General features: G+C 32.9%; 3 protein-coding genes across 6 annotated transcripts; 1 reads left to right on the forward strand and 2 right to left on the reverse strand.

The window, feature by feature from the left end:
* Positions 1-225: 225 nt before the first annotated feature.
* Positions 226-2,479, forward strand: LOC123712223. Its single transcript, XM_045665227.1, has 2 exons — positions 226-283; positions 472-2,479. Exons 1-2 carry the CDS (start codon positions 226-228, stop codon positions 2,469-2,471), a joined length of 2,058 nt encoding a protein of 685 aa, XP_045521183.1. The 3' UTR covers positions 2,472-2,479.
* Positions 2,480-3,513: 1,034 nt separating this feature from the next.
* On the reverse strand, positions 3,514-13,482 carry LOC123711680 (monocarboxylate transporter 9-like). 2 transcript variants are annotated; one of them, XM_045664370.1, is made up of 7 exons: positions 13,365-13,482; positions 9,046-9,291; positions 8,379-8,649; positions 7,972-8,310; positions 7,330-7,887; positions 4,783-4,974; positions 3,514-3,851 (listed from the first exon to the last, which is right to left on the reverse strand). In XM_045664370.1, exons 2-7 carry the CDS (start codon positions 9,115-9,117, stop codon positions 3,718-3,720), a joined length of 1,566 nt encoding a protein of 521 aa, XP_045520326.1. In that variant the 5' UTR covers positions 9,118-9,291; positions 13,365-13,482; the 3' UTR covers positions 3,514-3,717. The 2 variants fall into 2 exon arrangements, with proteins under 2 accessions (XP_045520326.1, XP_045520327.1); XM_045664371.1 differs by lacking the exon at positions 13,365-13,482 and having other exon boundaries at positions 9,046-9,630.
* A 584-nt stretch (positions 13,483-14,066) lies between these two features.
* On the reverse strand, positions 14,067-21,756 carry LOC123711679. 3 transcript variants are annotated; one of them, XM_045664366.1, is made up of 7 exons: positions 21,649-21,756; positions 20,842-20,941; positions 19,110-19,236; positions 17,505-17,648; positions 15,637-17,103; positions 14,942-15,133; positions 14,067-14,214 (listed from the first exon to the last, which is right to left on the reverse strand). In XM_045664366.1, the coding sequence occupies exons 2-7, from the start codon at positions 20,938-20,940 to the stop codon at positions 14,081-14,083; spliced, it is 2,163 nt and encodes a 720-aa protein (XP_045520322.1). In that variant the 5' UTR covers position 20,941; positions 21,649-21,756; the 3' UTR covers positions 14,067-14,080. The 3 variants fall into 3 exon arrangements, with proteins under 3 accessions (XP_045520322.1, XP_045520324.1, XP_045520325.1); XM_045664368.1 differs by lacking the exon at positions 21,649-21,756 and having other exon boundaries at positions 20,842-20,964; XM_045664369.1 differs by lacking the exons at positions 20,842-20,941; positions 21,649-21,756 and adding an exon at positions 19,848-20,215.
* Between the last annotated feature and the right edge of the window lie 1,081 nt (positions 21,757-22,837).

The following is a 22,837-nucleotide window of genomic DNA, read 5'->3' on the forward strand; positions in this document are numbered from 1 at the left end:
GTTACAGTATACCACAAAAAAAAGATTGTAATCCTTGCAATTTTTCTCCGTGGATACCAGTTATACGATATGATGTAACTAAAAATCATGACAACCCAAAACCTGTTTATGGAGTTCCGAACCCCAGTGGTTCAAATATATTAAATAGTGTGCAAAATCTCCCCCAACGGTTCAACAAAAACTCTGATCCAAATCATTTTTCGACAGACGGATCTCATGTCACATATGGTCTACCCAAACAAACATTTGGAGAAAGTAATATCTTTACTAGTCCAAGTTCAACGTATGGTCCACCAAGCCACACTGTCACAATATCACACACCCTACCAAGTGTAAACCCCTTTGTAAGTTCATCTTATGACATTTCAAGTAATTCATATAGTTCCCCATTATCAAATCATAATTCACAAAATGTGTATAGTTCATTGACATCAAGTTCTTCAATATATATAACACAATCTTCAACGTTAGCGCCTAGTATTTCAAACTATAATGAACATACCTCAAGCCAACGATTACCAAACAAGAATTATGTAGAATATTCTTCAACAGTAAATCCTTCACATGACTTTCAATTACCGAAAGTTGAGCAGCCAACTCAATTTAAAAATTCATATGGCGAACCAATAGTAAACTCATATGCCTTAGATATACCTTATTCAGTATCATCTACTGGTGCTGAATCTCATAAAGTGAACACGGAAGTACTTCCGGACAGTAACCCATTATCAAATACTCCAAATGTCTCTATAGCTTTATCTAATCCAGCTCCATTTAGTCTGAATAAAGGTAGGAACATACATACCTTACAACCTGTAGCCTTACCAAATTTAAGTGTGTCACCATTACCACCAATTTTTAATGCTCGACCTTTTCGGCCATTTGCACCAAAATACTTAAGTCACAGTACGAAAGGAAATGATCAATTAGATCAACATATCAATAATCTTAATATAGCTAAAAGTATACCTATAGCTGAATTTGTTCACTCTGTTGAATATCCAGCAATAGTCACTCAATCTCCTGTTATTGATATAGATACAAATAAAATCAATAATCAAACAAAAGCCTATCGAAATATTCCTCACAACTTTATTGTTGACGATTTTCGTGACATTTCCCCACAAGCTTCGGAAGACCATATTTCTGCGGCTAATTCTCATCCCGATGCAAGTTTTGAAAGTACAGGAGCTGATTATGGGAGTGATCTATATGACTCAGGTATAGCAACTGAGCTAAAGCAAATGAGCGTGCCCTCTAATCATAATCCGGTGTTTGCTGATTTAAGAGGATTAGAAGATGAAGATATTGACAAATATCGTACTGAAAGCAACCTACAACATATAGATTCACCATTACTATATCTTAAGCCGAATGCTCCTCACAAGAGCTTCTCAACCTTCATTTCTCCTTCTACGCCCAGGAATGTTAATGAATATGAAATATATGATGAAGTTGTAACAACAGAAGCTCCACAAGTCACTACCCTTACTAGTGCTTGGGATGAAAGCAGAATGTATTATGCTCAAGACTCGCCAGAAAAACCAAGTAATATAAATAGAGCCAAAGTTGTCCAAATTATTATTCCTTATACCAACGCAGATCAAGAAAAAGAAAATAAATACGACAATAGAGATTGGCCATATACTTTAGAGAAGGATTTCCGGGCTAGAAAAGTTCAAACACAAACAGAGTCTAGTAATAGACCAACTGGAAGTTATGAATCTTCATCAACAACAGAACTACCTACTTCTGCTGTAACTGAGTATTATAATTCAGATAATATAAATACACAACCAAACGATCAGTATGAAGTTAAAGAAGCTCCATTTGATATAATAAGATTACAACATACAATAGATGCCTGGACTCAACAAGAGTATACAAAGGATTACAAAGTACCTAACAAGACCAGGCCTAGCGAAAAATATGCTAAGCAAATACCAGACGATTTCCTTACCACATTAAGCCCCTTAACAACTCCAACAGACAATTATAACTATAATTATGACTTATATGATCACGAAGGATCAAGTAGTATACAATATACAGTTAGACATAATAAAACAAACAATATATCTCCTAAACCATTTATGCATTATAACACAATTGATCGTAGTAAAATAAATCACGATAGCGGTAAGAATGATGAACTGCGTGAAATACAAAAACTACATATTTATACGGCAGCTTCTAAGTTTAGGAAATTAACAACGACTCCTCCTCCCTGGGGCTACATACAAACGTCTATATCACCTTTAACAAAAGAAAAGGTTTATGTAGTCACTTCAAAGCCATGGAGAGAAAAGTCAAATTTTTCGAATGAGGATGAATCAAAAGTGCAGTCTAGATCATCAAATGATGACATGCCGTTTAAGTCACCAAGATTTTCGAATCGGCCTCCAATGGGGGAACAATCAGATGTTTTCACTAAAGGGTGGCACCAAATTAGTAAGTGTAAATCATTGTAGTTTGTATTGTATTTTAAAAATCGATATATTTATTTTACATTTATTTACAGTTAACAACTTAGAGAGTCGCATGTTTACTGGGAGTACGTCTCTTGAAGATACTTCGAAAGAGGAAGGGCGTGAGGTAATATTATTTTTGAATAATTTATACTGATTACATAAAATAGATTTAAAAAAGTAAAGTCCTTCCGATGCGTAGATATAATTTTTAAAATGAATAATTTAAAACTATCTACTGTGCCAACGAAACAATTATTATTTCAACCAGCAAACGTGTTTACTATTTTAAAGTCCTTGCGTTTATAACTTTATAAAATTGATATATTTATTTTACATTTATTTACAGTTAACAACTTGAGAGTCGCATGTTTACTTATTAGCTTTAATCCGGTTCAAAAATTGTTTTCTTTCAATGTGTAAAAGCTATGTTAACCAACGACAATACTATATCCAATGTGTGTTTTCAGAACGAAGAATCGAAGAGTGAGTCCCAGAGTTGAAGACTTTAATGAATGAAATGAATGTAGACGAATTCAAAAGCTCATATTTAGGTTAAAAGACTATAGTTTGTGATAATGTGAAGTGACATTAAACATTGAATACAAAGACAATTTTTTTATGAGTACGCGTATGTTGTATTTAGCTCATAAATTGAACTGTTTACTTTGTAAGTGACAATAATGACTAGAATTTTAGTAACTAATTAATTTTCTTATAATTCAGTTTGTGTGTCATCCGAATACGAGATCATAGATACGGAGCCAAAATTGTATATGTGGCTTTTATTAGACTAGAATTTGTAATAGTTACATTGTATATAGAATAGTTGTGTTAATGGCGTGATTCTATTTCAGACGCAACATATTTACTAAGAGAAACATTTTGTTGCTTTTTAAACTCTCTTATAAATCTATTATAATTAATAAGCAATAATAGATTGTAATTTCAGCTGTTATACTAAACTAGTTCTGGCAACTAATCGCGAATGTGTGGTACAAATATTTGCTTGTAATATTCTTCCTTATAAGTTTAATTGTAATTCAAACAACTTATGTATCTTATATTTTAATTCACAAGCCATATCTTTGTTTGGAAAATCTATTGAAACACTTGTATCTTAATATATTTTTGTACATAAAACTGTAAATATTTGTGCTAGATTAGTTTAATAATAAACCATAATAAATATTGAAAATTATAAGCTACAAATAATATGTACAACACTTATTTACATCCCCTATATACACTACTTTCCTGTGTTCTTTTTTGTTAGTCTAAAGTATATAAATTCTGAACTCCATAAGATAATAGTTACTAATGTTACAAAGTTGAGTACTGTTATTGGGGCCGTGTAGGATCCTGTGACATCACGAATACGACCTGAAAAAAAATTACGGAAAAAATTAGTCGCTGGGTCCATTGAACTATGAAAGCAAGATTGGGTTACGAGATTTAAAAACAAAAGAACAAATGATCGTCTTTTATTTCATTATGGTGAAACGGAAAGATCACGTATGGATTTACACTAGAGATGGTGTTAAATAATACTACATCGTTTCGTGTTCACCTCCAAACGGGAGAAAAGGGAATTTCATGAGAATTTCTACACGTGAGCCTCTATTGCTAAACCAATGTCTTAAGGATGAAACATTATAATATAGAGGTAGATATTAGAGCAGTATAATATTTAATTCATTAGTCACTAAGCATTTATTTAATAATGGTTTGTTTTCGGCGTCAAAGTTGCAATGTTAGCCTAGTTTTTTTTACTTGGGGAAATGCATTTCGGACACGCTTACGCTTAGTGCGGGAGGGTTATGTGGGACTCGATATTGTCCATACCCACTAAAACCCCAAGGCGCCACCAACAATCGCCTAAGGCGGGATGCGGTAACAGCAGAGCCTTATCAGAATCTGACACGCCGATACGACGCTTACGACGCCCATTGTTAGTTAGTAAAGACACTTGATACACGAAGTATGATAACCTAGTTAATTAACCGGACGCTCAACACTGAGATCATGCGTTCAAATCCCAACTGTGTGTTACGTGCGTACGTTACAATTGGTCGTGCGTACGTAAGACTTGCTCGTACGGTGAAGTCTAACGTGAGAAAACTCAAAATCGACGACATCACTCAGGTACAAGCTGATAATTTAACAGTCTATAAAATTAAATAATACATAAATGTCTCTCAAAGAAACAAAACAAATGAGGCTAAGACCACATTATGTTTTGTAACTTTTTGTGTAAAAGTGTTTGTAGAGCAACGAGAATTGGTTTGTTAAAAAATATGACGTCAAATCTTACCTAATGATGATCCAATAGTTATGATGACGATACCATTGAAGAACATTTGTATTCCCGAAGCAAACGGCAATCTCTCAAGAGGGACATAGCTCGGAATAATTATATTCATATACACAGTTCTAACACCCTTGGTGATTCCTATTGCAAGCCCCACGAGGACCATTCCGAGGAACGATGTTGTGAATAGCATTACTGAAAAATTTAACAATGAATTATTAGTTAACTGGGGTTACTCAACCATCAAAATCATATTAACTGTTTTGTTAGATCAATACTAGATTGTAACTATGTATACTTGATATGAATTGTATAATAATTGTTTAAATAATTTCGATATAAACTACGAAATAGGTACGTACCTAACCTACCTATAAATTATTTATTTATTGTTTAAGTTATTTGTAAGAATAATCATTAATTAACTAATGTTCTCGCTCGATCTTAGGGCCGGATTTAGCTGAGGGCAACCTGGGCTTTAGCGCCCCAGGGCTTCACGCATAAAAGAAATCGCAAAAAAATGTTTTAAATACCGACTCGTAAACACTAGTAAAATGTTCCTTTTAAATGTTTGTTAAATACTAAAAGAATCTACTTGGTTTCACAATAAATTATTGATTGAAAAACTCGACTGAAACTATTCATTTCATTTGGCAATTTGGGGCCAAGGGGCCTCCGATCCTTTGTTGCCCCGAGGCCTCTAAATCTGGCCCTGGGTAACTTCTATGGGTTTAGTTGATTATCGTGTTTAAATATTCTCTAAAGACAAAGCGTGAGCAAGCACTATCTATCTACAAAATATTATGTGAATGAAAAAGAAATCGTGTAGTTACTTTATTGTATGTAATGACTTTATCTACGATGGTCTTTCTATATAAACGAACGTGTAATTAACTTTAGAAGACTGTTTAAATATTTATAATTAAGCATAGGATACAAAGAAAATGTTATATTCATACTTTACATTGTGAATAACGCGGTAATTAGGTCGTATCGGCCTTTATTCATGGACTAGGAAGTTGGTAGTTTTCTAGATTAGCATGTATGTAATAAACTCATCCGCTTAATTAGTACCTATAGATTTACAGATTCAGAGAGGATAAAAATACTAAATAGTAGTAATAGTAGCTAAATATAATTGTATTTTTTTAGGTAATCTAATTCAATTTATTAAAACAAAGTGATAAATGTAACATTTAATTTTGCGATATCCAAACGCAACATTAATTTAAAAAGTTCTTATTGACATACATATATTCATTTACTGTTTATAGAATATCCCAAGCGAAATTAGAGATTTATCACTAAATAAATTCAAAGCCCTCGGTAAACGTAAATTAATCAATAAAGCTTTTTATAAATTTGGCGAATATTTATACGATCCGAATCCTTGGGATTGATTTGCTCCAGTTCAAACAATTTGTATGACTCAAAACTTAGCGATTAAAAAGAGTGGCGGAAAGTTTCTTGCCAGTTCTTCTTGCCCGCTCTACGCCCTTGACTTGCGAACTGGTAGTAAATGTAAATTTACAATTAATTTAACTTCTTTTCTGACGTTCATTGAACGACGAACGACGTGAAGTTGCTTACCTATTTGAATAAAGTTATTTTGAGTTTGAGTATATCCTTATTATATAAGATAATTTTTATAATATTTATGAATATTTGAATTGTAATGACTATTTTAAGCGATATAAAAGTTATAGAATAACTCCGTGATAAAATGCTGAATGCGTAATTATGTTACAGGACACAGATAGTTTAAAATAAAAGCAGTAATTATTGCGACGATTTTTGTTTATTTCGGATTTTTTTAATAGAATGGTAGAACTTCCGCTGATTTAATTTACTATTATCTCCATCAATAAATGTTATCTATTTAAAACGTATAATTTTGTAATGATATGACGACGTGTTATCTAAATACCTTCATTAGCAGAGTAGACTCGAAAATTATGTTGCTATTTGACTAAATCCCATCTCATTATGATATATAAAATTCTAATCAATTACATACTTTACAATTTTAATTCATTGAAATATTTTTTTATTTGGCTAGAAATTGGGTTTGTGTGTGTACACTGCATAAAGGAGGATAAAGTACCTGTACTAGTAGGTCATCTGTTACCATGCAAGCTGTAAACATACATTACATGGCAGTAACTCTATAAAAATATCATAATAATCGGCTCATGAGTGCCATGTATTTCCGGATACTTCGCATAAAGTAACTCTGGAGATACTTTTATACGAAGTCGTATTAGCGGACGTCAAGGCAGAATACAAAATACCATCCGTATCACCTCGATGTCCGTCGTTTGTCGACTTAGGCTAAGACTTTCTTTCCAGGCAGTATTACATAACATAAGGTGAGCTTTCTCTCATTTGCCTCCTCGTACAAAAAATTATAAGGAGAGACTACTTATACTATGTGTAAAATTCCCATCACACTGGTCATCTTAGTAGGCACAAAGTTAATTATGAACTTCCAAATAATACAAATTTATTATTTAAAACAGATGTTACATCTAAACAAATAAGAGTACTTACTAGTCCTCGTAAAGATGATGACCAGCAAACTGACCATGTACATAACTCGTGGTGGCTTATTGCACCACTCTCCTATAAATGGTGAGAGAAAACGGAATAGTGTATCTGAAAAGCCAATCACCGCCATGATCTTCGCAATTTCAGATGTTTCGAATTGAAGCATATCCTTCAGGATAATTGGAAGGAGAAGTGAAAAGTTCGTTTCCACACAGGAAGCCAGGGACATTCCAACCAACATATTGACGAATATCGGATCGCTTAATAACGTCAAGTCAAAGAAATCAATGAATCTTTGTAGATACGTCTTATCCTCAGTCTTTGTCTCACATACAACTTCCTTCTCTTTATGTACTTTATCGAACTCTCGGAATATATTAATAGAACTACCCAAATTAATTTCTTGAGATTCCCACCACTTGTACCTTGATTCAGATAGGTATGATTCATCAGTGGTTTTACAAATGTCTGGCTGCGAGGCAGCATTTCTATTTTTGAGAATATCTGTTGGTACATCTCCGTTTTCTCTTATATGTTCCGAATTCGAAACTGATGAAATGCCTGTAAACAGAAAAAATAAATTAGACCAAAATTCATATACTGAAAATTAATAAGTTTGACTTGCATAAGTTTGAAGGCGCTTACCTATATCTTTGGAAGGTGTTACACTACCATTTATTAATTCAACATCTACTTCTTTGTTCAATGGTTGCTCCTCTTCTGTTTTTGGATTAACCTTTAAATACCATTTAGCTGGTCTAAGGAGACATGCTGCTAAAAGTGAGTGTAGGCAGATTGCGCCCAAAATAAGGACTGCATATCTCCAACCGTACGCGTACATAAGAACACTCATGAGTAAAGGCATATAAATAGCTCCAAGGCCTGTAATTGACATTCCAACCCCTATAGCTCTTCCTCTTTTCTCTTTGAAGAAAGAGTTTATTGCTAATGAAAACGATGCCATAACAGCCGCTACTCCCATAGCTGCAAAAGTAAAAGATCATGAAAACGTGTCATAATATTCATTGTTGACTGAGGAAAATGATACGTACAATTAATAATACTGTAAGATAGTAGAAATAGCCAGAAGTTAGAAGAAATGGCTGTCAGCATAAGCCCAATAGATATAAGTATGGCACCAACCACAGCGACTTTTCTGTATCCAAATCTTCGGAGAACTGGCCCTCCGAAGAACGATAACAGCATTCCAAAGCCATGGTTTAGAATAATAATAAGCGTCCCTTGTGTTGCCGACAGACCTGTGTCTGAAAATGCTTCTTGAAACACAAGGCCGAACCCCGCAATTAAGGGGAGTACCACAACCTGAAATATGAGTCAATTACTGCCGCTTTTACCCCCATAACCGGCACTTAAATTAAATTAGCAATTACTTTATAGGTACAAATGGTGTTACACTTGGTAGCGTAAAAACACCATGTATAACGTCAAGCATAAGTCGCGCATAGCAGCAAGTATTTATTATTCATGAACAGATATGTTTTTTAGATTGTAAAAAACAAAATTAAGCACCTTATCACGTATCCGTTAATCGTAATTATACATTGATAAATAAATAAAACAATTTCAAATTTGACATTCAGGCGAGAGATTCGGATCGAACTCGCAACTATAACACATCTCGATCGGCACCACAACTGAGACATTAAAGTAGTATACCTTGTAACTTTATATCGTGTTGTGGTTCAATTCAATACTCACATTATTTAGAGCATATGCAAACGTAACCACCCAGCCATATCCTCCGTCAGGTGGAACCTTGGCTCGAGACATAATGTTTCTCAGATATATCACTTATACACCGCACAATTTTTCCACTCAGTTTTCATAATTACTTTAGATGCGCACTTCCGACTAATATGTCCCAGAGTTAATCCACTTAACAGTTTATTGACTCCAATGTTCTAAATAGCACGCCCGCTCGAATCGAAGTACGGTAGCAAGTAACTGGTACAAAAGTAGACATTCGAACACTTGTTATCGCAATGACTTAAATGTTGTATTATCAACAGTGAAGTTTTATTGGACGAGAGATATATCTATGTAATCTTTATTGAATTAGTTTTATTTAACAACGTTATGAAAATGAGGCTAGTTAATGTATGATAAACGGAGTCTGTGTTAGAAGATGAAATGTAGTCTTCGTTTTAAGTGTTCTTTTTATTGACTAAGGTTGTTATCAGTTTAACAGTTTATTGTTGTTTTTGAATTAACTGTTATTACGGCGGGTAAATTTAAAGTTGACGTCATATGACCGACCGAAATGAAAAAATAAATAGCAAAATAGTTTTTGTTTGCAAAACTCGAAGACAACTGGACCAGCTCGAGTATATTTTTGATTTATTCGTTGAACTCTGACAAATGATTGACTGACTGAACTGTTTAGTAGGTTAAATAAAAAATATATTCGCGGGGGCAGCTAGTAACTTAATATATGTTTACTTATGTATGTATGTATGTTATCGAGTGTCGATATTGTGTTCCGATTAAAATTGAATACACATAAATATTTAAATTTGCATCAATAATTACGTTCTACTAAAAGAAGTAAATAGGCTTACTCATGTCGTGATATATATCTTTTAAACATTTATGTATGTAACACATACTTAGGCACCTAGACGCCCACTTGGTTTGTTTTATCACTACATTACATTACATTTTTCTTATACCATTACGAAAATATGCATGTTACATCTATGACCTTGCACTATAAAAATGTCGTAACGTATTTTCTACAACGTTAGATGAATTTTGGAAAATGTAATGATGAATGTATCTTCTTCCCCCGGAGGTAGCCAAAAGAGAGCGGTAATGCGGTAAATTTCTAATGGGACATAACTAAGCCTTATTAAAAACAAACTAAGTCCAGGCCCTTAAGCAGTGGAAGAATCAATAACATCATAATATATAGCTGCAGTAAGTATTAAAAGTATTTATTACTAATTAAATTATATTTATCTTATATATTATTTGTTGAACTAGCGGACCCGACAGACGTTGTCCTGTCTTAAACATGAATATTGATCTCGAATTGGTATAAAGAACTAAAAATGATGATCTTTGATTTTTTTTCTGGCGCGGATGTAAAATAGTTTTGTTGGTACCTATTCCGAAATGGGAACAGGCGACATATAACTGTCATGGCCATTTATATTATAGGCCATGTGAAAAACATTAGGATTTTCATGATTAATGCCACAAACAATTAGCGACAGTAATTATTTATATGTATTTTATCAGCATAATAACTCCAATCGAAGTATTTGTTTTAAACGATATTCGTTTTTCTTATATCCTCTTTGACGATATTTGCAGCACGCATTCTGTCAATGTCATCTCAAACGCCATAAGGTTACATGAAAAAAATTGAATTGTAAAAGCTATGCACTGAAAAAAACAAATTTGCTTTCGTAACAAAAGTGAAGAAGTATTCTTAAATCTTCTAATATTCCGCGCAATTTTCTTAATTTTTTCTTTCATAAGAACGTTTTCCTGACAATAACAAACACAACAACAAAAAAAATAGGGAAATCAGTCCAGTCGATCACGCGTGATGCCGTGACCAAGGAAAATAGAGATTCATTTTTATAAATAGATTAGATAAATGTATAATGACTTTCGTTATCCGGCTCGATGGACCAAAATGTTCTTGGGTCGTTGTGCATGTTTTAATTAATGTAAAAATATACTGTAAACTATTTATTTTCAACCCGCATTAAACAAGGATAATTTTTATTTAAAATTACTGTACCAACACTCGAGGCGTAACTCCGACCATTTAAAGTTTAAACAGTGAGTGACCAAAATTTACAGCCTTGGTACAAATTAAAATCAACGGTATCAGTAGCATCTTAAAATAATGAATTAATCCATCACTTCTAATAGATTATCTATATTAAATCAATATTCACTGTTATCTACTAATCCGTTGGTACGATTCATTTACGCGGTCTTTGTTTCAATCGGTTCCAAATATTATTAATATACAAACAATACTGGAACGAATACGGAATGTCACATCTTGCTTTTGGTATATCTCATTGGTTTCAATTATTTCTTAGATATTTTAGTCTAAAAAGATTCCTTGCCGAGTTCACATAACAGTTTACTGTGCTAAGAAAATAAAATGCAAGATATATTAATTGCATGTTTCGTTTGAGACTACAGCATCTAGTCTGATCTCACACCAGTGTGACCAATCACAATCTAACGAAATGCGACATCATTTAGTATTTCGTTTACTATATTTTTATAGAACGAACCGGAAGGAGGCTCACCTGATCTTAAGTGATAGAACGCGAGTGCTTTGCTGGCCTGTATTAATAATAATAATAACAATGGCGCTACAACCTTTTTAAGTTTTGTATCTATTTCATGATCAATTGTTAATCTAATTAGCAAGGTGATCAGCCTTCTGTGCCGGACGCCGTAAATTTTTTCAAGCCTCACGATTTTTTCATGTTAAATGCGCACATAGAATGAAAGTACAAAAGCGGGGATCGAACCTACGACCTCAGGGATGACAGTCGCACGCTGAAGCCACTAGGCCAACATTGCCTTTTAGGAATTGATACGCTCTTTTCTTAAAGGACCCTAATTCGAATTGGTTCGGAAATACTTTAGTGGGCAACTCCAAATAGTGGTGATTTATCTGCCTGCGCTAGGCGATTGAGTTTGATTCGATTTTGATTTTTTAATTTCACTTTGACAGTTCTGTCCAAAACTTTGCCCTCGATTTTTTTTAATGTCAGATGTAATTTATACTTCAATGAAACGATTCTTATTGTAATAATAAATAATATTTTTGTTTTATAGGTTACTGTAGAATTAGGTCTAAAACATTTAATGAGGTTTATGATGTTGCAATACGATAAGACTTATGACCCTTATGAGCATTCCAATAAACAACGAATAGCTAATTAGTATTTAGATAAGAGAAAAATTTAACAAATAAATAATTCAAAAACTGTTTTACATTTGCTATGAATTAAAAAATCAGGCTTATCAAATAGTTTTAGTTTATCTAATTTAGAAGTGTATAATTTAAATTTATCTATTTTGGCTGTCGTTCAGCGAATAGGACGTAGCAGTATTTATGTCTTTTTTTATGAGATTTATATATAACAACAAAGTTGTTAATAAATAAATATTAGACATCTCGCACCAGCTCCAAGCCCCTCAACCATTGTCTTCGCGGTATCTTGGGTATCCTACAGACCCGAGATATCTTATAAGGAACTTTGGGAGCACTGAAAAGAAACCCCGAAAAGCCAGCAGATCCAGCAACGCAGGTGTAAATGGATAGGCCAGGCCATACGATGAGATTCAAATCCCCCAAGCAGGCGCTTGATTGGAAGCGGAAGCGTGGCTGTCCCAAGAAAACCTGGCATCGCGAGCCGGTAAGACATCTAGCGACGTGAAATACGAGGCTCTAGATGGAACGCGATGGTTTCTCACTGTGGACGGCCTTTGCACCAACAAGGGGTTGCATTAAGTCAAGAGTTTACAGGAGGTATGTTACATGTTGTATACAAAAAAAAATTCAGTGGCGCTACGACCCTTTTTAAGTCTGTGCCTCGGATTTCTGTATCTGTTTCATGATCATTTGTCAATCTATTAGCAAGTAGGTGATCAGCAAACTTTGGATGACACACGTCGTCGACTTTGTGGGTCTTAGGCAAGCCGGTTTCTTGAGGACGTTTTTGTTCACCGTTCGAGCGAATGTTAAACGCACATAGAAAGGCCGATGGTGCACAGCCGGGGATCGAACCTACGACGTCAAGCATGAGATCCGCACGCTGAAGCCACTAGAATCACACTGCTCTGTATATGTTATACATTATAAAATAGATGTTGTCGTACAGCAATTAAGTCCTTTATTTCCAAAGTATTATTAGATCATAAATACATTATCGATATTATCATTTAGATTGTATATCAGTTAAGCGGTTAAGATACTTAGCAAATTTGGCTCAAGATAATCCGTATATAATCATTAAATTACATTTAACACTTACGATCTTTATCGTGGAAGATTTGTGTGTGCACACATATGAAATTATTAAACGCGTTTTAGCTCATTTTATTTATCACATAATTTGAACGATATCACTTATATTATGTAAACAAATTGTAATTGTGTTATCACAATAAATATCACGAGTGTTAGACTAACGCTGACAGTGTTGACTGTATCACGACACAAACCACCATAACTGGTTAATAGGTTTGAAATTGAATTAGCGTGATGATTAAAAACGGTTCTAGTATTAAAAATATTATGATCATATTTATTACATAATTTCTCTAACATCAATAAAAGCTTTGTAATTAATTAACACTATACGGAAGTGACGTCATCAAGCATTCGCTATTGATCATCTACTTTGACGTGTAATAGCGGATATACGTAATTTCTTTCTTCCTTTTCATAATGGCGGACTGGTAGATTTCGTTGGTTTTTGGCAGTATTAATAGTAACATTAATTGTTGAAATAAATACGATATTCAGTAATTTCAATGCTTTTAATCTTTATTTGTTACGATACTATTATTATTGTCTCAAAGACATTGGTTCCTGGTTTCATTTATGTGTTCTGTTCAAATTTAATTTTATCTAAAACCGCCATCTTTAAAATAAAATAAATATCATTTAATTCAGACCATTATAAGTCCATAAGGATTTTTCTTTCAATATATCTAAATAAAACAAGCCATGGTTCAATAGTAAATATCACGATTGTAATTCTTTGTCTGTGTGTTTGCGTGTTATGTATTTCTCCAAGCCCCAAGAGATGGCAGTAAGCCAAGTAAATATATTCAAACAGTGCAATGTCACTGCAGTTGTCGTGTTGTCTTTGATCCAACCTGAAATAAAGATTGCTAAAACGTCACTTGGACAATGCAATAAATAACAACATAGACTCTTAAAGGTCGATATTATATGAAATGTATTGTATGACGTAATCTGTATAATTATATTCGTGTAAATATATATGCGTGAAATGAATTATGTCAATCGTATAATTTAATTTTTGATTACATCTTTAAATTTGATTGCTTCAATGAATTAAAAAGTAAAAAAACAAAACGCATTTTTTTATTAAAACCAATTTAAAGTAGTATATTTTGGTAGAAGTCTTCACAAACAAATCGTCATTAAGGTCATATAAACCTTAGAGTTTTGTTTAAAACCTAAAATATGTTTAACGAAAAAACACCCAAGTTAGAAATATTAAGCGCCTGCGGAAAAGGTAAAAATTAAATAGAAATATAATATCAATATGTCTGTGTATATAAAGGTAATCTTTGGCGATCTTCATTTAAACTGTATATTAGGATTTTATATATATTATTCATAAATGCTTAAAATAATGCAAAAAATAACAATAGGTTAGTAAGTTTGTTAGCTAAAAAATCTGAATTGTAGTTTTTTCATTATTTTTGTATTACATTTAAAGTAGTCGATACTTACAAAACAGAAATGATTATTTTTCCTCAGGAAGTAGGACAAAACATGTTACTTTCCGACTACGGCAAGTAGGTACTATGTATTAAAAATAGCGCCTGATTAAAATAATTTAGCAAAACTCACCAACAACAGGTCCCAAAGTGAGATAAACAATTCCTGCGGTCAAAAGCTGTATACCAGTCGCTCCTGGTAGTTTATGCAGCGGCACATGTGTTGGTATCACTAGAGCCATGAACACTGTCCTCAAACCTTTACCAAAGCCAATTATAACAGCTACCAGGAGTACCACCTTGTAGTCTTGGCAATAGGCTAGTACTGGAACAATCAGACTTATTAAATCGTGGCCGTTTGTTACTTTTATTTTTTATTTCTTTTTTTTATTTCTTATTGAGGCTCGATGCTTTTTTATTTCTTATTGAGTCTCGGTGATAAATGTTTGACCTGTATGTAGCTGTGTCTGTAGCTTCGTAATTAAATAACTGATTGTGCGGTTTTTATTAGAAAGCTGATAGAGATGGTTATTAGCTACAATTTATGAAGATCAATTTCAGGCGTTTTACCGATATTAGGTCTTTTTGTAGAGGAGCAAAGAAAACGTAAATCTTCACATGGTTAGTTTCACGAAGTTTGTATGTACCAATTCGATTTATCCATAAAAATAGAAATCGAAATTAAGCATTTATAAAAAAATTAAAAACTAAAATTTTGAATTCTCCCGTGTTTGTGTCCAATTAAAAACGTATCTAGATCATTTTAATAATCTTCAATAAGTAAGATAAAAGATTGGCCGTTTTATATAATGTATAAGAAATATTTACCAACTCTTCCCATCGCCATAGACATAACTCCGAATAAGAAGAAGGAGTTATTATCCCAACCAATCTTTCCAGCTACGAAGGGAATGCAAAATCTGACGCAAATATCGATTCCCGCAAGAAGTGACATAAACAATGCAATCTGAGATTTCGTTAACCCATAATCACCAAGGATAAAAGGGGTTAGTATCGAGAAGTTCAATTCATTGAAATTTGCTAGCGTTATCCCAAGCATAAGGTTGATAAACGTTAAATCTTTCAAAAGATCCAAATCAAAGAATAATGTAAGCTTTTGCCAGAATGTTAGTTCTTCATCAACGTTTTCTTGGTCATTTGTTTCATTTTCGATTAATAACGTATATTTCTCACTATCGTCTTCAACTTCCTTGAGGTACTGCTCCAATTTTAATGAAGCTTGCTTCAAAACTTCGCTTTCATAAGCAAAGTTGTTAGACTTTCGTCTTGTTTTGGATTTGTTCGATTGATTGCTATGATTGTCTTTTAAATATTTTCTTTCTTCAATATCATCTTGATTTTTAAACGAAATGTTGCTGTGGTTATTTTTACTGTAGTTCTCACCGTATTGACCATCCATTTTGAAAGATTTAATACTTTTGGTTCCGGCATAATGTTTTTCAGCTCGGTCTGCGATATATTTAGCTTTTTCTGGGTCAATACTCTCAACGGCCGCTTTTTCTTCAGCTTTAAGGTCCTGTGGAGCTTTTAATGTAGGACAATCCTCGATTTCAGATTCTGGGATTTGTAAATTTACATTAACAGATGTTTGTCGTTTTGCCTTAGTAGGCGGTTTCACCTCTTGGTTGAGCACACCTAAGTTCACTGACGAGTTTTTCTTAGATTCGTTTAAGTAAAATGTTGAGGATTTTCGTGATCTATTCTCTAATAGATTTGACATGGACGGCTTTTTTGAGTTAAGAAGTGATGCTTTAGCAGATGCGTCATGCGAAGATATTCTCGATTGTCTAGATTGGCTGAAATACCCATCATTTGCCCGGGTCATCATAGGAATACCAGGATCGGTAATTTCATACCCCGTATTGACAGGGTCGTCTTCATTATATAAATATTGGCTGGAAAACACACTAAGGCTTTTTAATTTAGACACTTGACTGAAGTAACCACTCTCACCCTTCTTTTCGCCAATTAATTGTGATGTGGGTTGGTTTGATATAAATTCTTCATCTTGCTTCGAATTAGGTGATTTCACATGCCATTCTACAGGTTGTAGGAGTAGAGCGCATGCAATTGCGTGTAAGGAGAAACCACTTAATAGCAAGACAGTGCCGGTTTCGCCGAAGTAAGCGAACAACGCAGTTATAATGTGAGGCCACAGCATGGGTCCTAGACCAGTAGTAGTCCATGATAGTCCTGTGGCCAATCGTCTTCTACTCTTCCAATATGTATTTAGAGCAAGGGCATTAGCGGAGCTGCTTATTCCATAGCCTGCACCTGTAATGCATAAACATATTGGAGGGATTATTTTCCTTATAATCTTCTGATAATAATAAGTGTGGATTTATATTATCTTTTTATCGCTTTGAAAGTGGGCTCTCTAAAGGATAAGTTTAGATGAAATAAATACTGTTTGAATACATTGATTATGGTGATAAAAATAGAAGTAACGCATATTGAGTAGATTACAGCAAATGTTTTGATATTATAAAGATTTAACTATGTATGTATATGAATTGATCCAAAACTATAAAATTGAATTCTATCTAGTAGGCAAGCATATTAATAATAATGTAGACACCTTTGTTATAAGTGAAGAAATATGTACCTAATATTACAAATATATGATAAATGCAACGTTTATATATATTTTTAAAGCTATATAAAGGGTAACATACCATACAATATAGAGAAGCTTATAAGGTACGTCGTAAAATTGTAGGAGAAGGTAGTAAATAGAAGAGCAGTGAAGACAACTATTGCACCAGTAAGTGAAACTTGCCGATAGCTGAACGTTTTGAAAACTGGACCATTGGCTAGTCCTGAAAAGATTTTTATAAAATTAAAGTATATCGCCACAAGTAGGGTGATTGCTATTAACTTTTACTTAACGTATGATTTTTGTTTAAATTATTTGTTTTGTCTTACATCCCGTCAGTTGAAGTCTTTGCATGTATTAAAACCTTTTTGGTTTTTTACTTTTACTGCGCACCAAATTATCGTTATATTTGAACATATTTTAGTTTTTGGAGCAAAGATCCTAACCTCATTAAAATTATTTATGATTATCAGTTTATCATATCAACAAGTCAAGAAGTCAGACAAAGCCATATACAGATAAATTCCCTGTCTACTAAGATTAACCAGACTATAAAATCTATATATATAAAATGTCTATATATATAACATGTCACAATGTTCGTTCCCATACTCCTCCGATATGGCTCAACCGATTCTTAAGAATTTTTTTATGCATATTCAATAAGTCTGAGAATCGGCGACTATCTATATTCCAAACCCCTAAGGGGTGTCCACCACAGATTTTATATTTTCATTTTTTAGACATTTTTTTTGTTTTTATGATACAACATACAACCCTTAATTGTCACCCCTCTACGATTAACCCCTATTTTTATTACAGCAGATAGTTATTTTTATTGAACAAAAAAATGTTTCCTATAAATAATATGGCAAAACGACGTTTGCCGGGTCAGCTAGTGTTATATAAAGTTTTAATCTCTCATATAGAATATTACAAATGCGTAAACATAAATATTATCTTCTTATTCTAGAATTATTACGGGACTTTATCCCGTATCCTTCAACTATGGCAAACAATTATATCTATGATCTATCTGTGTGAATTATTATTTTCATCTAGAACTAAAATAAAGGAACTAATTTAAAGCAACACGTCCGAGTTCTTCATTGTAGCGGAATTCATAATAATAACTTTATTTACGTCACAATAACACAAAACACGAGAAAGAACCTAAAGGATGTACCTACGCAAATGGGCGTTCTAACTGCTAAAACCAGACATACTGGTATACCAAGTTAAAAATAACAAATGGCTTAATTAGATATACATAATGAAGAAACTACATCGTAACACAATAAAAATAATCGAAAATTATAAAACGATAAAGTTTTACGTAATGATATTATCTGATTGCACAATGCGTTAGTGTTTCGATCGCACAGACCAAATATAAATTTTAATTACAGAAAACATTACTCATAATGATTCAGTCTTGAATGATAACAATCTAGATGGGTCTAGTTATTGCTATGATAAAAACTATAGTTTCGAAGCGAAATATTGATTGATTTAAACGAACAAGTCAAAATTGGTTGAATTACTTTTTAAAAAGTCGTATATTCTGTTATTTTCGTAGATTCTGTGGTTCAAGTAATAGACTTAGTTTTATAAAGTGTACATATAAATAAGGATATGTGTCGTTATTGTATAGAAGAGTTACCCTCTACGGCGCTTCACGCACCGACGCAAGATGTCAGTGCCGAGTTCATGTTGATAATTGTAGTGGTCTCCGCGCTACTGATGCCAAGCTGGGCGAACTTCTCACGAAAAAGGAGACCAAATTGTTGGAGAATTGGCAGGGCAGATAGCTGAAGTATAAAAAAAAAACGAATCTTGCATAAAATATTACATACAAACCTCAACTAGACATTTGTTTGAAGTTCGATATTTAAAGTAACATAAAATAAGGTTACATAAATTATTAGGTGACATGTGGCTTTATTGGTAACAACCGAGTTCTTCTAGGAAACTCTAAAAGGACAAATTACTAAAAGTAAAGTGTAAGAAGTGAATAACTAAATTAAAAAAAAAACAAGTAGTAGACACTAGAATTACGCAACAGCTTATTTGAAGACCATAAGCTTTACTTTATATAAACATTCTCTCCAAGTTGTAGTCGGTCTGTATAGCAGAGGGTAATTTATTGAAAGTTGACTGATTGTATAATTAAAGGGCTGCATACATACTGCATAGATTTGACAGGGAAAAGAGGAAGGAAGGCCACCACCCTGTGGTACACCAGCAGCAATATGAGACTAAGAAGACGAGATGTCGGTGAATTTGATTTGAATTTGAAACCAGTTAATGACCGATTAATACATGTTGATAGAACGGAACGGATAAGGATAATTTCGTGGTCTACATAATTGAAGGCATTACTAAATTCAAGTCATTTACCTTACTTGACTTTAGGCATTACCTTACAGTAGACCACAAGGTTGTTCTTGTCCTGTTCATCATTCATGGTCTGCTTAATATCATCTGTAATTTTAGTGAGTGCAGAGGCCGTGCTGTGTCGAAATCGGATTGAACAATATTGCAAATAAATAATTTCATTTTTAGTACGATTTTTTTCATGAATTATTCGGTAATTATTATACTCCTATGTATTTTTTACTTTCTACCATTACTGACATTTAAATCATGGCATAATGCCCCGGAAAAATGAACGCATCTTACGAGGTCCTGTTACCAGCCAATTGCACTCTAATTTTTAAAAAATAATAAATTATATTTGCAGTTCATCAGCTGTATGTTAATACAAAAACAATAAAGTTGCTACTTCTTTTGGTTTTCAATTATCAATGAAGCTAAAAATGAATAATTCTTTATAATCTTTATTCGTCTGTGATTGTTATCTTTTATAAATAATTACTTTGTCATTAATAAAATTATTATATAAAATATGTCACTTTGACTAAATTTGGTAATACGTAAGTTGCATGTATTTGAACAAATTAGTAATAAATTATAATATATGTCTGAATTTTATGTCTATCGTCATAGAATATTTAAACATTAATTTTCATTGAAAAAATTCACGAGAAAAGGAATATGATTTATAAAATTAAAAAAAATATATTTTTACACGAAATGGGTTGAAGCTTATTCTAAATGTATATATTAAAATATGTTCTAAGCGTAAGATTCGAAAACCGCTGGGCTAATTCGAATATGTTAAATTAATTCCTTGAACTCTGATACAGGATTAAATGGAGTGAAACATTGGAAAAAATGCACAGAAAATCGTAACCAATACTAGTTTTTATTCCTGAACAGTCTCTATTTGTTTGCATTACAAAATGTTTCATATCTTAGTATGTAGCTACTAAATTGATAGGCTAAATAACAAAAATCATGTAGGCGAAACAAAGTTTACGAGTGCTAGTTTGGAATAAAACAAGAAAACTTACATTTGAAAATCCCGCAGCGAAAATTATCATCCATCCCCATCCTCCGTCAGGAGGAATAAACTCACTTTCCTTCCGAACCTCCGCAGTCTTCGATTTCATTCTGAAACAACACAATGGCTTAACAGTAACTATTCAATAGAAATGATATATCAGTAGAACGCGAGTCGCTTTTAAGCAAATGCTCATTTGAGATAAACGGTTTATTAGTTGTGTATAAGTCAATCCATTAGACCTTGCGTTATCAAAACAAAACCGCTTTAGCATTGATAAAACAAATTATGAAAATTTTGTCGTAAAACATCTTGAATTCATTCAATATTCGTACGCCTTACGCATGATTGTTAGGAAACCTAATATAAAGCTTGGATATGATTAAACTTATTGATCAAGTTCACGACTATATACGGTTTTTGTCTAATACAAGATAAGGATCTTAAATACAATTATGTGAGTTTTTATTATATAATAATATAGACTGAGCCTCTCAACTCTGACGTTGTGGGTTCATGTCCTAGCTGTAATTTTTCTATGAGCGCATTGCAATTACTTACTTATACGATGAATACCGGAACGTCTAATTTGTGAGCCAAAAAGAAAAGAAAATAATCAAAACAGATACACAAATCTGATGGCAAAAGCAACAGTTCTAGGGCTGATTTGTTTACAATATGAACTGTCCAATGATGTTTAATAATTACTCTTAAGATTGTTAATCGGAGAAAGATTACGTTGTTTATTTATTGTCATCCGAAATACTTATAAATTTAAATCAGAAAATTAAAAGATTAGCCTCATGAGAACACTTACTTTTATGGAAACCTTTCAAATGCGAAATGTACTGAAATTCTAAGAAGACGTGTTATAATCAGTATGATTAAAAGTGCACACGACGTTCGCGTGATATTACTTGTAAGTACTAAATGCATTGAATCCATAAAGCGTAGAGAGCTATAGAGTACTAACAATGATTATATTAATTTATAACGTTAAACGTCATAATACCTGCTATAGATGGTGTTCGGTGATAATTTATTTAATATCTGTTATTTCTTCCTTCTACAAAATTGTATTCATTTTTGAGTATTTGGTTAGGCCTCCACGTTGGACACATATACACTTATGAGTTTCTTTTTCTAATGCATGTAGAGAATTAGCCTTGTGACCGTATGTTATCAACTACCCTATAGCAAAGCTCCTTTTGGATGTGCCATTATAAATAATATTGTATTTTCTGTATTCAATATAATCTCGAGTACGCATGATGAAATATAATTTCAAATCGTGAAGATTGTCACTATAAAAGTGTCTGGCTTTTATCCATTTAATATATTTATTTAAGTAACTATTGGGAAGTCATATTATATTTAGCCTCCGTTTTTATAGGCAAATTTATTTTTGTCTATGGTAAAAATTTTGAACAGTCTGTAGACACAATAAACATAAAAGTGTGATATAGTTCTTATAACACAGCGTTTTACAGCACATATTAATAAATTGTCCACAATAAATAGAACAAATAATAAGGATAGATATTGACTGCCCTAGAAATTTTATCGTTTTAAGTACTATCCAACTACGATAATAATATCGATACAGTTTCTAAATGGCTGGTGTAGAAGAAAATTGGTCACAAGTCTGCTATTTAGTAGGGCAAAGATTGTACTTCATGCACATAATAATTTCAATACTTATTAAAAACGTTTACTAAAAGATTTTGTTCGTTTAAAACTAATCTCGAGTTTACACAATTATTTGTAATGATAAATGAGTAAGTAGAAGTTAAAGTTAGTCATACGTGATTTGCCTGCACTGTTTTACAATAATAATTGTGTTTGGTAAATTTAAATATACCGTTTGTGTCGATGTTTGTCCCACACGCTCGCCTTTAGGCTCGTAAAGCCAGCTAAATAAAATATATTTTGGTATTTTTTTCAAGCTAGTCTACAAAGCAGCGTATATTATTGTCGTTAAAATCAGCTTAAAACCAAATTCAAGC

The sequence above is a fragment of the Pieris brassicae genome, chromosome 7, assembly GCF_905147105.1.
Source record: "Pieris brassicae chromosome 7, ilPieBrab1.1, whole genome shotgun sequence".
In the NCBI taxonomy this organism is placed as follows: Eukaryota; Metazoa; Arthropoda; class Insecta; order Lepidoptera; family Pieridae; genus Pieris; species Pieris brassicae.

Bases quoted from the DNA above. Each gene is read 5' to 3' on its own strand.
- LOC123712223 (XM_045665227.1), top strand. From the start codon at position 226: ATGGTCTACCCAAACAAACATTTGGAGAAAGTAATATCTTTACTAGTC. The intron at 284-471 runs GTATGGTCCACC...CTTCAACGTTAG, and splicing joins TTTACTAGTCCAAGTTCAAC to CGCCTAGTATTTCAAACTAT.
- LOC123711680 (XM_045664370.1), bottom strand. From the start codon at position 9,117: ATGTCTCGAGCCAAGGTTCCACCTGACGGAGGATATGGCTGGGTGGTT. The intron at 8,650-9,045 runs GTGAGTATTGAA...CTCATATTTCAG, and splicing joins TTGCATATGCTCTAAATAAT to GTTGTGGTACTCCCCTTAAT. The intron at 3,852-4,782 runs GTAAGATTTGAC...ATTTTTTTTCAG, and splicing joins AACTATTGGATCATCATTAG to GTCGTATTCGTGATGTCACA.
- LOC123711679 (XM_045664366.1), bottom strand. From the start codon at position 20,940: ATGAAATCGAAGACTGCGGAGGTTCGGAAGGAAAGTGAGTTTATTCCT. The intron at 19,237-20,841 runs GTAAGTTTTCTT...TTTATACTTCAG, and splicing joins TCGCTGCGGGATTTTCAAAT to CTATCTGCCCTGCCAATTCT. The intron at 14,215-14,941 runs GTGAGTTTTGCT...TCTTTATTTCAG, and splicing joins CACTTTGGGACCTGTTGTTG to GTTGGATCAAAGACAACACG.